This window comes from Oncorhynchus keta, chromosome 30, assembly GCF_023373465.1.
Source record: "Oncorhynchus keta strain PuntledgeMale-10-30-2019 chromosome 30, Oket_V2, whole genome shotgun sequence".
Lineage (NCBI taxonomy): Eukaryota > Metazoa > Chordata > Actinopteri > Salmoniformes > Salmonidae > Oncorhynchus > Oncorhynchus keta.
In genome coordinates, this window is record NC_068450.1 from 56235911 (window position 1) to 56251552 (window position 15642).

The 15642-nt window shown below is 42.2% G+C and overlaps 1 protein-coding gene across 1 annotated transcript; it reads left to right on the forward strand.

Annotated features, from left to right (window-relative positions):
• The first annotated feature begins 4413 nt into the window (after window positions 1–4413).
• LOC118363796 (NEDD4 family-interacting protein 2-like) lies at window positions 4414–12828 on the forward strand. The gene is made up of 8 exons (XM_035745025.2): window positions 4414–4692; window positions 8254–8434; window positions 8777–8913; window positions 9297–9384; window positions 9837–9961; window positions 10968–11034; window positions 11264–11368; window positions 11602–12828. Exons 1-7 carry the CDS (start codon window positions 4663–4665, stop codon window positions 11365–11367), a joined length of 732 nt encoding a protein of 243 aa, XP_035600918.1. The 5' UTR covers window positions 4414–4662; the 3' UTR covers window position 11368; window positions 11602–12828.
• The last annotated feature ends 2814 nt before the right edge of the window (window positions 12829–15642 follow it).

Below are 15642 nucleotides of genomic sequence, written 5' to 3' on the forward strand. Positions count from 1 at the left end.
AGGTTGGTGATATTCCAATCACAGACACCCACCTGCCAAAAGCCAATGTTTCTTGGGATTCCATTTGTGTCTCTTTACTCAAATTTCCAACAGTGTTAAAGCTGAAATCCTTAATTGAAACAATTTATCAAGTGGCCACCCCACCTGTGTTTTTGGTAGAAAGCTGAGGGACAGAGCCCAAGAAATCAAACCAGTCTCAAATTCAAAGAGAGAGAGCTATGGATGCAAGGACTGACCATCCATGATATCACAATGATAGTTTCAACCATGTTTTGAAGCTATATGGTATTTGGTTCCATTTACAGTGGAGTAAAACGAGCTTATATGTCGTGTTCGGATGGGGTACGACAGTTGAACTTCGCTCACGAGGATTCTAGCATTGATAAACCACCTAATTGAAAAAGATACAGCTAGTTGTTAGTATTCAGTGCAACGTGTAAAGTACCATACAGACACGTTTCATTTCACCGCTTTCTGTTTATATACAGCCTCTTCATGCCCTTACAGGAGAGCTGCTTAGCGAGGGCTTGCCATCTCTTTTGCCTGAAGCATTACCGGCCGAACTCAGATGGAAAACCATTTTGGGGTAGGCTATGTAAGTACCTTGAGAGCGTTGGGTGCCTCTGGAGTACTCCGACGGTTTGGATCCAACTCTTGCGTTTAGCTCTGTGGGTGTGATGCGGCTCTCGTTTCAAGTACAAATGTAGAATGCGGGCTCTCAACGTGAAGGGTATCTGAAGAAGTTATTGCCATGGGCTGTGTAATGTTCCTTTTATGAAGAGAACTGCAGATAAAGCATGAGTCAATATAGCCTAGTTTAGTGTATCTATCTGCATGGGTTATCATGATTCATTGGGGAGGGGGGTAGCATCACTCACTGTCCCACCTACTCAGCTAAAAAAAAAGAACCCTGATTGAAGAACCCAGTTTGTAATGGATACACATGAAAACAATAATAGCCTGGAGAAAACAAACAGTAATCAGATCACTGGCTCAGCTGAACACATTAAAACAAGTGAAAAATGTGAACGTCATGGGATACCCAGTAAAATGTCCACATCATAGGTACAATAGCGTTTTGTATATTTGTGAAATAATTTTGTCAAGTAGGACTCCCACTGAGATGAAGAAGAATACCTGGTATTCTGTGTGTCTTGTCTATGCCTACAAGGATACATGAAACAAATCTTCTTGAAAGTTGCATGCATTCCTCACATAGCATCATGACACTCTACACTTTTGGTTCCAGTACACCAAATATATGAAGTATATCAAGGTTTTGCTCAGCAGTATGACGTCCTTGCAGTGTTCAAAGCAGACCTGGGTTCAAATCCTATTTGGAGTCTTTCAAATCCTTGTTTAGTCTATCTGGATTGCCAGATGGGCGGGGTTTGCTATTTTGCTTACATTCTATTGGTTCCATTACACGGAGGAAACTCAATCAAGCCCAGATAAAATATTTGAAATGATTTCAAATAGTATTTGATCTCTGGTCTGGTTTCAGTAAGCTCACCTGAATTGTTTTAAGTGGGGAAAGCTGTTTAACAACACCATTTGTACTGATCAGCATGATGTAAGCAGCTGAGTCAGCTTGTTAGCCAAGGCTAAATGGCTGCCATGGGCACTAAACTTGGTCAGACATCACTGGTCTCAGTTGTAAGGCAGTCAGAATTCAGTAGCCTCATGGGTGAGAGTGGTATATCTATAAAACTGTAAAAGCAACGCATGTGGGTGGAACTTGGAGCCGTCTAGACAAGCAGACCCAGCTCTGCTGACAACCTGCCTGTAACCCACAGGTCATAGGGCCTCTGGGCAGAGCACTCTGTTGTCTGGTTATGAAACGTCTTACTGTGTTCATGTGTATGGATAATTGTGCACTCATCTCACCCATGTTGTACTTCTTACATAAAAGGGCAGCTATGAATGCATCCTAGAGATGTTCATCAGTGAAGGTATTCAGCTGTTGCATGTTTGCGTCTGTGCCTCGGCATGTTTGTGTGAGTGCCCTCCTCAGATGGTCTCAGGTGCCTATAAAATCTCATGGGTCTTCTGACCCCCAATTCCCTCTTTCCCAAGATGATTTATATGCACACAGTTCTCTTATAATCAGGTGAGACAAAACTGGCCTGGAATAAAAACCTGCTCACTTTATAGTTGTATGGGACAGGGTTGGTCACCCCTTGTTGCATGTAGTCAATGTTTTGTAAAACTGACTATCCTACCGATCCTCGACTTCAGCGATGTCATCTACAAAATGGCTTCCAACACTCTACTCAGCAAACTGGATGCAGTCTATCACAGTGCCATCCGTTTTGTCACTAAAGCACCTTATACCACCCACCACTGCGACTTGTATGCTCTAGTCGGCTGGCCCTCGCTACATATTCGTCGCCAGACCCACTGGCTCCAGGTCATCTACAAGTCCATGCTAGGTAAAGCTCCGCCTTATCTCAGTTCACTGGTCACGATGGCAACACCCATCCGTAGCACGCGCTCCAGCAGGTGTATCTCACTGATCATCCCTAAAGCCAACACCTCATTTGGCCGCCTTTCGTTCCAGTACTCTGCTGCCTGTGACTGGAACGAATTGCAAAAATCGCTGAAGTTGGAGACTTTTATCTCCCTCACCAACTTCAAACATCAGCTATCTGAGCAGCTAACCGATCGCTGCTGCTGTACATAGTCTATTGGTAAATAGCCCACCCATTTTCACCTACCTCATTCCCATACTGTTTTTATACTGTTTTTATTTATTTACTTTTCTGCTCTTTTGCACACCAATATCTCTACCTGTACATGACCATCTGATCATTTATCACTCCAGTGCTAATCTGCAAAATTGTAATTATTCGCCTACCTCATGCCTTTTGCACACATTGTATATAGATTCCCCCTTTTTTCTACTGTGTTATTGACTTGTTAATTGTTTACTCCATGTGTAACTCTGTGTTGTCTGTTCACACTGCTATGCTTTATCTTGGCCAGGTCACAGTTGCAAATGAGAACTTGTTCTCAACTAGCCTACCTGGTTAAATAAAGGTGAAATAAAAAATATAAAAAATAAAATAAAATACATACATTTTCAGACAAGGACACCTTTACTAATTGGTATGATTATGGCGACTCCCTGTGGTCATGCATGAATACTGCAAGTAAAAGTAAGAATCAATTCCTCTCAAACTTACACACTTGTTGCGGTCATGAAGAAATTGATTTACTTTTGATATGTGACAACTATCCAACAGTTCCAAATTGAACAGAAACTGGAAATGTTGCCCTTATATTTGTTGTGTTGTTTGTAAATGTTAGATTCTCTATTTGGTCTGATTGAATAGCTATAATCTCCTGCTCAGTTTCTCCCATTGTGTTTGTAGTACCCATCAGCCTAGATAGACCATGTCTTGCAGAGCCTGCATTGCATATCATTTTTATTCTGTTTTAGTTGAATGAAAGACAGAAACAGCTGTGCAAATGAAAGCTCTCCCTCCTTCTCTCTCTCCCTTTCTCATTTAATGGCCAAACACACATTTCACTAACAAGCACTTGCAGGGAAAGAAAATAGAAGGAAATTAGAAGTTGATTGGGTCCTCTGGGTTTGTTTTGGAACTCTCACTCCATGGTGGTAGGAGCCAAAGGGGCCTAATGTATTCTCTATGAAATCAGGGCCTCGTACATTCCTAATCTCCCCCAATGTTCTTCCCAATGTTTTCTAACCAGGTCTCTCCTTACCAGTGCTTACAGCAGGGATCATCAACTAGATTCAGCCTCAGGTCATTTTTTTCTTAACTGGATGGTCAACGGGCCATGTAGGAATACCTTGGAACAATCAATTGAAGATGATTTCCTGGTGCTTTTAGTATTTTATGTCTAGCAATGAAAATTGTAAATATAAAAATACTTGGGGTGCCAAATAAAACCAGCCGCAGTCCAAATTTGGTCTGCGGGCCGCCATTTGGGGAACCCTGGTTTCCAGTTACAGCAGCCCATCCAATGAGTCCCGATAGACTATAAACCAAGATTACTGCCAAGTAGGCCTACCTGTCCAAATGCAGAGTCCCACAACCCAAAATGGGGAATTAACTATATTTCCAACATCTACGGTGGGATTATAGCGAACAGAGAGTGTGTACTGCAGGCTTCTGATCGTCCTTCTTCGCCTGTCTCTGAATAACTATTGAACCACCTAGTGGTGAAATATGTTATAGTCCCCGGTAGAGTAGAAAACCCAATTCCAATTCGACCACTAGCACCTATTTCATAGCCTATACACTCACTGTCTTGTCTAACGTTACATTTATGAGATTTGATAGGTATTAAGAATAAGACGATATCTCATATTTCACTATTGTTTACATTCGTCCAATATCTTTCAGCTCTTCAAGGATGAGGGAAGTATAGTGGGTAGGAGTAGATTTGGAATTCGGAGGCATTGCGTCACAAGTCAAAGAGCCCTCTATGTTTCCACTCACTCGACGTTTCCTATGAAAAGGAGTTTTGCTTCAGTTGAAGCGTAAATTTACGTTTTTTTTGTACGTGTATATTTAATATACTTCACCTGAATGCGGTCCATTAAAAAGTTAAATAAAGTGACGAAATAGCTAAATACAAGATTGTCGACTTTTCGCTTGCTGGCCAGCTCCGCCAGCGGAGTCTAACGTCAAGATGGACCAGGCAGCGAGCCGATACCAAGTGGTGAGACAAAAACAATCGACATTGTCATCTGTTTGGGAACTTCAACTAATATAAACTATTTACAACATTACTTTGTGTCAAACTAGACTAGAAATGTTTAAGTTGACGGCTTGTAATCAAACTGATGTTCCTCGTGCCTGTCACTTCCGCATTATTCAGCAGCAGATCAACAGTACAATAGCTAGCTAACTTAAACGTTAGCTAAGCTAGCAAGTTCCAATTCAATTTGAGTTCAGTGTTAGCCATCCAAATGACAGCACTTTAGCTCTTAGTTAACTCCGCTTGTATATGTTTTCTGAACGGATAACTAACTTGGCTAGCTAGCGAACATTATTTAGCTGTATGTCAGCCAGAGCCAGGTAAGCTAACACAGGCTAGAGTTATATTATATACAGCCATTTGTGGTAACTACCAAATCTACCTTGCTCAAGTATGTTTAGCCCCCCCCCAAAAAAGCCACACCGTAGGCCTGTAACACGTGCCTAATAAATGGGTTAAATGCCTGTTCAGGAGCAGAACGACATATTTGTACCTTGTCAGCTCGGGGGTTTGAACTTGTAACCTTCCAGTTACTAGTCTAAAGCTCTAACCACTAGGCTTCCCTCCCGCCCCAATAATGGTCACGAAAACAAGGCGGTTGGCTATCCCGTCCTCAAATGTTAGGTTATTGTTCAATCCAGTTTTCTTGGTAGTTATTAGCTCTCGACAGATCCCTGTATGATATATCTTCCACACAGGATTCAGCTTTTCCGTTAGGATTTATTTCAACAGCAGTGACAAAGTTGTGGGGGTGAGGGCATAATGGTGGGGTTTGGGGCCAAACATTTTAGAGGCCCTCTTCTTGCGCCTTACTGTTGCTGTTTTAAATATAATTTCTAGCAATTCTACACAATTAACCACGGGGTGGATAGAACATTTTATAGTTTTAAAGCTTATTTCCTGCATTTCTATACATTTGACCAATTTTCTACAATTCTACACATTTTTGCCATGGCTTATTCTGTGTTCATGTGCTGTCTGAGCGACTCAAACATAACATGCCATGTCATTTGTTTTATTTCTATTTCCCCTTTCTAGTTTTTATTTAGGTGATTTGATAGTTCTCAAAGATGATTTTATTAAAAAAATATATAGCTCCATTATGTTGTCTACATAGATTATTTCTCTGGCTTTAGTCATTTAAGTTGACACTGAAAACATTTCAACACCTCCCCCCATTTGTGTTTTTTATTACTAAAAATAAATATAAAGGATATAGAAATTACAAAAAAGTATGTGTGTGTATATATATCACAACTTGTAAAGTGTTGGTTTCATGAGCTGAAATAAAAGATCCCAGAAATGTTCCATATGCACACATTTCTTACATCACTGTTAGTGAGCATTTCTCCTTTGCCAAGATTATCCATCCACCTGACAGGTGTGGGATATGAAGAAGCCGATTAAACAGCATGGACATTGCACAGGTGCAACCTTGTGCTGCGGACAATAAAAGGCCACTCTAAAATATGCAGTTTTGTGTCACAACATAATGCCACAATGTCTGAAGTTTTGTTCAATTTGCATGCTGACTGCAGGAATGTCCACCAGAGAATTTAATGTTAATTTCTCTACCAAAAGCCGCCACCAATGTCATTTTAGAGAATTTGTCAGTGCGTCCAACTGGCCTCACAACTGCAGATCATGTATGGTGTTGTGTGGGTGAGCGATTTGCTAATGTCAACGTTGTGAACAGAGAGCCCCATGGTAGCGGTGGGGTCATGGTATGGGCAGGCAGAAGCTACAGACAATAAACACAATTTTAATTTATGGTGGCAATTTAAAAGGTCAAAAATACCGGGACCGGATCCTGAGGCCCATTGCGAGGTCAAGTTTTATTAAAGGTATCTGTGACCGGATAGCATATCTGTACTCCCAGTCATGTGAAATCCATATATTAGGGCCTATTGAATTTCTTTCAAATGACTGATTTCCTCATGAACTGTAACTCAGTCAAATCAGTGAAATTGTTGCGTTATCTTTTTGTTCAGTGTGTATATATTAAAAAAAAAATAAAAAAACATTGGAGTGGAGTGTTCTAGCGTTGGATGGGTAATGGATAGGGGAACATTGTTCAACCTACCATTTCATTTGGCTGTAACAAGGAAATATTCAGAAATCCACTTTTTGTGCCGAGTGAGAAATGACTCTTACATGTGTGTAAATACTTGTTTGGGTCGTGCTGTGTGACGCGCTGTCATGTTCTGCACTTGGCCTCCAGCTTTAGCTATGCTGCTGGAGGTTGGCTATTGCTTGGCTGTCTAGTTGTCAATGCGAATGCTGTGTATACAAGGCTAGGGTCACTTCTGGTTTAGTCCTGTATCGGCCCCTCACTCTCTAAAGCAGGAAACTTTAACTTTCATAGTCGTTATCGTGCCATGTGTATTTAGGTTAGCAATAATTACTTCCATAGACTTGACTGATTTTGATATGGGATAATGTAGCCTACTGGCCTTAAGTCCAAATGTCCACTGCTGCACTATGCTGGAATGCTTGCTGACATCAGACATGCCATGGTATGCCTTTCCTTTTTTGCTTCTTGATGTGCAGAACTTTTTCAGCCACAGCCATGCTATTTTGATCCTGCCTCTGCACTTTCCTCAGTCGCTAGGCAACTGTGGTTTTGCCTCCAATGTGTCATCTTTCTGTCAGGTTTTCAGTTTTGAGGGCAACCTGTATTTAGATGCATCATACAGGCTGTTTTTACAATGTACTCTCCCCCAGCCATCCTTGTTATTTGTATACACTCATTTGTATACACCTCTCTATTTGGACTTGCTTTTTATTGTTGTATTATACTGAGATGACCTCAGGAGTTCTTGTTTAGGCCTTGGTGTGCTGATGGTGAAATAACTAAATCACTCCCGGCCAATTATGCAGTTCTTACAGCTCTTACATAACTGGTGTCCTTGACACCGGATAGCTTCGCACTCACTCATTCTCCTGGCTTTGCACATTGACCCCGCGGTGTGTAGAGCACTGCTGGACATGATGCCAAACTTCATCGACAGCTAAGCCACAAGTTAAACTCTGGTCTGTTGACCTGCGCAAAAGCTACAGCCTCAAGTGAGCTGCAAGACAAAAGCCACATTTGGCACTGCTGCCACACTGATCAAGGCCTAGGCTATGCATCCGCTTAGACTACATCATTTGTCATTGGCCAAATTTATAAGGCTGTGTTGTCTTCTCTAGAATCTTACTTTCACCCTTCTGTTTCCCATGACCATGTTGTCTTCTTCCAACTGGAGGCTATGCTGGAAATTAGCCTAGATCACATGTTGTTTTGGATGTCTTCAGCACTCTTAGCACTGGAATCAAATGTTGCCTACTTAGTTTATTACAAAATACCAGATGATCTTTTAGTGTTGGGCCATGACCACATCTCTCCAAGCGTCTCAGTTTACAGGGCTTCCCTCTCCTTCCTCACCTTTGACAGTCTGTGTTGTGAACTTGCGACATGGGTTTTATTGAAGTGACACTTAACTCCTTCTCTATACCCCCCGCCCCCCCCTTCTCTCTCAGTTTGAGAATGATGAAGACGACTCCTGTGAGCCCTCCACCAGCGCCCAGCAGCCGTGCACCTCGGCCCAGGCCAGCTCGTCCTCCCAGGCCTGCCCAGTCCCAGTAGCCCTGGAGGGGGATGCAGAGGCCCCACCTCCCCCGTATGCCAGCATCGCCCTGGGAGACACCTCTTCCATGCCTGGTACAGAACCAAAGACTCCATATACTGTCTGTTAGAATTTTTTTATCCCCATTTATCCACCCCCATCCCTACTCTTCAGTTTAGCTTATGTCTTTGCTTCTGCCCTCTTCTGTGTCTCACTCTGTCTTTCTGCCCCTTACTCCATCTCATTCTCTCGCAGCGTCTGTAGCTCTTTCAAACATGCTGGAACCAGCCAGTTGCCCTAAGTATAGGCCGATAGTTCACACGGCTCCTGGAATTAAGCCAATGTGATTTCCTTATTTGATTGAATTGATTTACGAACTTAATCTTCACCTTGTGAACTGTGTTAATTGGCCATGTCTCTTCCCTGTGGTCCCCCAGTAGGGAGCAGTTGTTACCCAAGTGATTTCCCCGTGCCGCCCCCATACAGCGTGGCCACCTCTCTTCCCACCTACGATGAGGCAGAGAAAGCCAAAGCGGCAGCAATGGTGCTCTCTGCTGTGGAGGTGATACAAGGGGTAGGACACACACACACACACTCACACATGTATGTGTTTAAGTATGGGATGTTTACCCATGAAGACAGGATTATTCAGCTGGAATGCTTTAAGGAACTTCAATGCTGCTGTTGTTAACTACACAGCATAACAACATATTTCAGGACCAAAACATAGCCACAATGGTATTTACAGTATGTTAGCTCTATTTTTATGTAGGTTTAGTACAAATACCCATTGAACTTTGTTTCTGCTTTCTCAACGCCAAAAGAGAAGGAAATGTCGACACGCAACAAACAGTACTATACTGCTCATCTCCTTATTCATTGGGATGACCGAGCTATTGCTACGTTTCTGCAGAAGAGGTGGATGAGTTGTTTTCCTGTCCTCATTTGCTTAAACAGGAGGATGACTTCCCTCCAAGGGATGACTTCAGCGACGTCGACCAGCTGAGGGTGGGGAACGACGGCATTTTCATGCTGGCCTTTTTCAGTGAGTGGATCTGTTGTTTGTGCACGTACCCCCCCCTCATTCTTCAGTGATTTGACAAGCCAAATAGCCTCTTTCACTGAGCGGACTGGCCCATTTCAGTCTGAGCAGAGGAACATAACAAAAGTTTGCTTGGATGAAAATGTCAGTAAGCAGTTGAAGGTGTTTTCTATGGATTCACCACAAGGTGGCAACAGTCAGACTCATTGAAGACAACATGATCTCTTCCTCCAGTAGGAATGGAGGTGGGAAAGGTCAAAGTAAGTCAGCTTAGCTATTCTCTGGCTACATTCATATGGCCTCAATGTATTTTTTAAGTATGTATAGAAGGACATCCAATTTGTAATATACTGAACAGTGACTCCCTCAACAAATGTCAGTCAACCTTGAGAGTGGTGTCTGTTTGTCTGTCGGTCTGTGCTTGTAACTGCATGCTTTCTTCTGTCTCCAAACAGTGGCCTTCCTGTTCAATTGGATTGGGTTCTGCCTGTCATTCTGCCTGACCAACACCATCGCTGGCCGATACGGGGCCATCTGTGGCTTTGGCCTCTCTCTCATCAAGTGGATTCTCATCGTCAGGGTAAGTGCAGTATTGGCTTAAAGGGGCCTAATCAATGCATCTAAAATAACTTACAGAGTTGATTTTCTATTAAGGGACAGGATATACAGGCCATTACTTTAAAAGCAGCCCATACAAAGAGCGTCTACTTCAAATGTCAATGTTACAAATGGTTTACTGTAAATTAACTGGCTAGCATTATCCTGCTTAATAGGTAGCCTAGCAGTTAAGAACATTGGGCCAGTAACCAAAAGGTTGCTGATTTGAATCCCCGAGCCGACTAGGAAAAAAATCTGCCAATGTGCCCTTGAGCAAGGCACTTAACCCTAATTGCTCTTGTAAGTCGCTCTGGATAAGAGCATCTGCTAAATTACTCAAATGTTTTTTTTGTATGTTTTTTTTTTTAAACAAAAAAACGTGAAATGCTTCACTTGACTAGCATGTTGTAATGAATTGAATGTTACAAAATTAATTTCAATTATGTCCAGTACATCACATCCCAGTCATGGCTTGTGCAGCAGGAAGCAGATGCTTGCTAAGGCTTGTTAGCCCTAGATGTGAGGAGGACACCCTTAAGAGCAGGAGCCCAGTGTGCTCTCTGTGCTCCGGGCATCAATCAAAGCCCTGTAGAATTTCCACATGAAGAAGCAACACACTGGTGGATGTAGTTATTAACCCCGGGCTTACTCATTGCTCTGGTGCACACAGCTCCTGCCACTGGATGTTGTGCAATACTAGGCTATACAGTAGTTTAGGCCTTTATCGGAGCAGTGCCAAATCAAAGGCCTGGTATCCGGGAATAGTTTATTTTTATTTTTTATCCTTGAAACCGGCCCATGGTCTCAATTAGGACACCCAACATTCGAGGAATTGAGGCTTGAGGAAGTCTAATCCTAGCTCAAGGAAATATTTCTCCCATCTTGATTCTGATCATCTGTATGTGTTTACAGGAACTGTCATTCAAAAGTATTGTCCTGTGGTAGGAAATATTGAATGTCCGTTTCCTGTACATTCCACTTTCCCACAGTTCTCTGACTACTTTACTGGATACTTCAATGGGCAGTACTGGCTCTGGTGGATTTTCCTGGTCCTCGGTAAGTTTACAGATCTGTATAGCAAATGCTGCATTCTTCAACTGGCCAATTGCTGAGGAATTAAGCTGTACTAATGTATCCACTTAGAATGTTATACACCAATGCCATCTGGTGGCTGAAAGGATGTACTACTAATCTGCCCACAATAAAGTGAATTCCTTGACCTTGGATGAATAGTGGTGAAGTGTTTTTATTTTTTTTTACTAATGATTTTGAATCCCTTCCTCAGGTCTCCTGCTTTTCTTCAGAGGGTTCGTGAACTACCTGAAAGTGCGCAACATGTCTGAAAGCATGGCTGCCTCGCACAGAACACGCTTCTTCTTCCTGTACTGAGGTATATGAAGACCTTAGGACACAGTCACCGCATACTAACATGTATAGTAGATGGTATCCTAGAGACCTTGACATTCATATAAAGGAGAATTTAAGTTGTTTATGAAATAACACTATATATTGTTGTTACCAATTTGTCTTTATCTAAATGGCGACGTTGTAACATCCTCTACCCGTAGTCTGCGAATTCTACAACGGTAACTTTTTCATATCCCCCCTCTTCCTCTGTTCCAGGTTGTTGCACCAAACATTCCTCCTTAATGTGAAATTCCTTGAGGATTTGCGACCCTCTTCTCGAATGACCAGGACAAAAAATATATGTAACCGTGAAAAGACGCGAGGAAGAAAAGAACCAGTGCGTCATTACCGCTGCGAAAGTCCGCCGTCTTTCATTAAAAGCAAAAACAGCTGACTCATCTCTCTTTCAGAAAGTCCGTACAGTACAGATTAACCCAGCTAAATATACCCTGTGTTTTTTATTTTATTTTATATTTCCATTGGCTTTGTTTGGCTCTTTTAGACTTCAATTGCCTTCCTGATCTAACTCCTGTTATGGTCCCATCCTGCTTAATATCCCAAGTCTTGTACATTGAATACACCTTAACATGGGGTAGAATAGTCCAGTGTAGTAGCTGGGTCTACATGTTGTGGATGTTTATTGAAAAGTACACACAAGAACATGAAAGAGGACTGTAAATACAACCAAGAGGTCTTATGTTATGCAATTGTGTCCTTTCCTGAACTGGATGTATGCTCATGAGGATGATGAAAAAAAACTTTTAGACTTCCATTGGCGTATCAATTTGTATTTTATCCTATGATATTAATCCCCATATTTAATTGTCTTTGGTATAAACATGTTATTTGATGAAACTCGTGACTTTTATCGTGAAAGGATTGAACTGTACCACAGCTTATGCCAATTTATTATATTTGCACTTTTCAAGAACCTCTTCAGTTGTGCATTGCTTACTTGTCGTAGTGCGTCGCCTGATCTCTTTGTCGGTCCATTTTGAACTGGAATTTGTGTTTATCCCAAAAAAGGATATCTGCCTTTTTGCACTTTTTATTTTATTTTAAAGAAATGACATTTTCATTGAGTTGATTATTGCAATTAGCCTGGATTGTGACATTTTTAAACTTGTCGCGTTTTCTTTAATGCTCGAATGATGCCTTTCTCATTTTGTTTCTGTTACACAGAAGCCTCATCAGCAATATAAAAAATTTTAAAAAACGTAACTTAAATGCATGATTAGTCTGGCCGAGTTGGTTATAACAGTATTCAGCTAAAGCGACGTTATTAATATTATATTTGTATGTTTGTGAAACAGCCAAATGAGTTTTGACAAATGATTATTGGAATATGCTCTGGTACTCCAGAGACGATGATGATGATGCGTGCTTGTTAACCCTTTAACCTGAAGTCTTTGAAAATGCCAATAAAGTTCCAAATGCACCCTTTGACTGCCTCATGTTAGAATTAATTTGATGTCGAGTAGGCCTAATCGTGCTATTGTGAGCACTGGAGGATGTTTAATAGCCTCTCTTATTTAGGGCTGTGTCTGAAAACGCTACTAGCTGTTAAGTCCTTGCTTCCTCCGTTCCTGTTTCCTCAATTGCTCTCAAAGCGCATTGGAGGACCGGATACAAGGTTCCGCCCTCCAACCTCTTCCTCCAGTGGTCTTTTGAGAGGAATTGAGAGACAGCCCATGACACTGATTCTCTCTAGACCCTCAGTTTATAGTTTGGTTGTTGGTTTCGGTAGATGGTACACATTTACCTCGCTCTTTGGCATTTGTGCAACCAAATATGTTTTATCGAAATGACAAAAGTATAAACTTCTTCCTGAAAAGCTCATTGTTTGCCGTACAGGGGCCTGCTTCTACTGAATGCATGTGGGTTTTATTTGTTCTTTCTTTTGGCTGTCCCCAATCCAGCCTCTTTATAAACAGTTAATGAGTGACCCATTTACAGAACTCTCTTCCGGTTGGCAAATGTTCTTTTTTTTTTTTTATGGGGCACTTTTTTTCTCTCCCCTTTATCAGGCCGGAATAGTTTAGGCTCTACTTCTCACAACCTCAATACTCGCCCACCTCCTCCATCCACCCTTTAACTAGAGCGATTTGGAATAGAGGCCAGGGCACAAAGTATACTCAGTCACACGCACCGGCCCAGAGGGAACCGTGCTGACAATCGCTGTCGACAGCATATCTGAGGTCTCGTTAGCCTCTAGCTAGTTATGGCCAACCTAAGCATGTGCCTGCCCTGCTACCCGCTCCCCGGCCCGTTGCGGACGCTACCGGGGCTTTAAGTCAACAGACTCTCCTCACTCTCTGAAGGGGTGATCAAGCTGAGCTCTTAGAATCAGTTGACTCAAAGATGACACCTCCCTCCAGGGCACAGGAGAGAACGAGAGGGGATGGAGTTGAAACTAAATAGTAGACGGTAATAGGGTTGCTGTGTGTGCTTCCTGATGACTTTGGAAGTCGGTGTGTGTCTTGGTGAAAATTATCGGTGTGCGTGGATGCATAATGTGTACTAGTGAGTTAGAATGTATGCGATGTTGCTGATTTCTATGGTTGTGCCTGCATACATGTGGATTTGTGTGTGTGTGTGTGTGTGTATGTCTCTGTGATAGTGTACATGTATTAGCATACACAACTAGCATGTTCACAAGAAACGGTGGGATATGTAATCTTAGCAGCACAAGGCTGTTACAGCTTTCAAGTGGGCATGGAACATGCCAGTGTGGAGGGAAGAGTGGCTTGGCTCACCTGTTGGTTTGGCAGGTACACTCTTGTCTCTTTACATCAGAGTAAAGTAACCACAAATAGTAGAGCCTTAGGCAGGGTAGCCTAGTGGTTAGAGCGTTGGACTAGTAACCGAAAGGTTGCAAGTTCAAATCCCCAAGCTGACAAGGTACAAATCTGTCGTTCTGCACCTGAACAGGCAGTTAACCCACTGTTCCTAGGCCGTCATTGAAAATAAGAATTTGGTCTTAACTGACTTGCCTAGTAAAATAAAGGTCAAATAATTTTTTTTATTTTTTTTTTTAAATCTGCTCTGTGTGGAGGGTTTGGAAGGATTTCCTAAATGCATGCATGCCTGTCTTCAGTCAAAGTGGGCTATGGTTCTTTGTTATCGTCATACAGGCATGCTAGAATTCTCATGCATACTGATTACTTAAAATTGGGTTGTTGCATTTCACTGTGTACACATTTAGCTAATCAGCACGAGATCAGGAAATATTCCTTCTCACTGAATGAACTGAAATCAAGTGATGCTCATAAAGAATTGTACTTTTGGTGGCCATTATCAACCACATTTCCAATTGCAATCAAATCCAAAGGACTTACTGACGTCTGTGTGCTTCTGTACGTGTGTGTGTATAGCAATCCAGCCAGGTCTAAACCTACAGAGGAACTCTTGAGGTCATTTCACACATCTGTGGGCTTTGGAAAAAACCACCACAGCCTGACCACATGGTCATCTCTATACCTAAAGAGGAATTCTACACCTGGCCGCAGAAACCAGTTCAAAGCCAGCCTTTCCGACACTGCATGCCAAACTATCAATAGCCCTGAGGTGTCATAGTACAGTTTTAGGTGCAGGGTTAGACAGAACGGGACTGAATATTCAACAACTTCTATTTGGATGAGAAGAATTTCAGGTGAGAGGAGAAGTAGGATGCTGAATTAAAGGATAAGCACATTATGGCTGAGGTTCGGGTAAGAGTTAGTTAAAGCTGATTCAAAACACTATGCCCATAACAGCTAATCTAGGGTTGTTTTATTTGCTAACCTCATGATGTTTACGGGTTTCACTGTGGTATTGGAGGACTGATCCTAGACCAGTCGTTAATGGCAGATTATAACCACAGCCAATATAAAGACTCATGGAGGAGAAGCCAGGCCTCAGATCTGTTGTGGGGAGTGGTGTTGGAGCTGGCAGGGAGTTGCTTGCGCTCACTTCCCAAGCGCTCTCCACTTTGACAAGGTTAATCTGCTCTGACGATGAGCAGTTGTGCTTGGCTCTGCTCCTCCTAGATTCCTTCCCATAACCGTAACATGAACTCCTCCAGCGCGATAGGGAACCTGGAGTAGAAAGTAGTGTGTTTTACATGACCTCCTTTTGATGTGATCAAGGGATGCATCCTGTTTTGGTGGTGTGTGTGTAGGTTTGCATCAAGGGAAAGGAATATGGAACAAATAAATACATTGAGGTCAGACATAGACTTAGTCCCAACAGGTTTGTCTTGAAATGGGAATCATTTTA

Excerpts from the sequence above, each read along its gene's own strand:
- LOC118363796 (XM_035745025.2), top strand. The coding sequence starts at position 4,663 with ATGGACCAGGCAGCGAGCCGATACCAAGTG. Across the intron at positions 4,693-8,253 it reads CAGCGAGCCGATACCAAGTG|TTTGAGAATGATGAAGACGA; the intron begins GTGAGACAAAAA and ends CTTCTCTCTCAG. Across the intron at positions 9,385-9,836 it reads TTTCATGCTGGCCTTTTTCA|TGGCCTTCCTGTTCAATTGG; the intron begins GTGAGTGGATCT and ends GTCTCCAAACAG.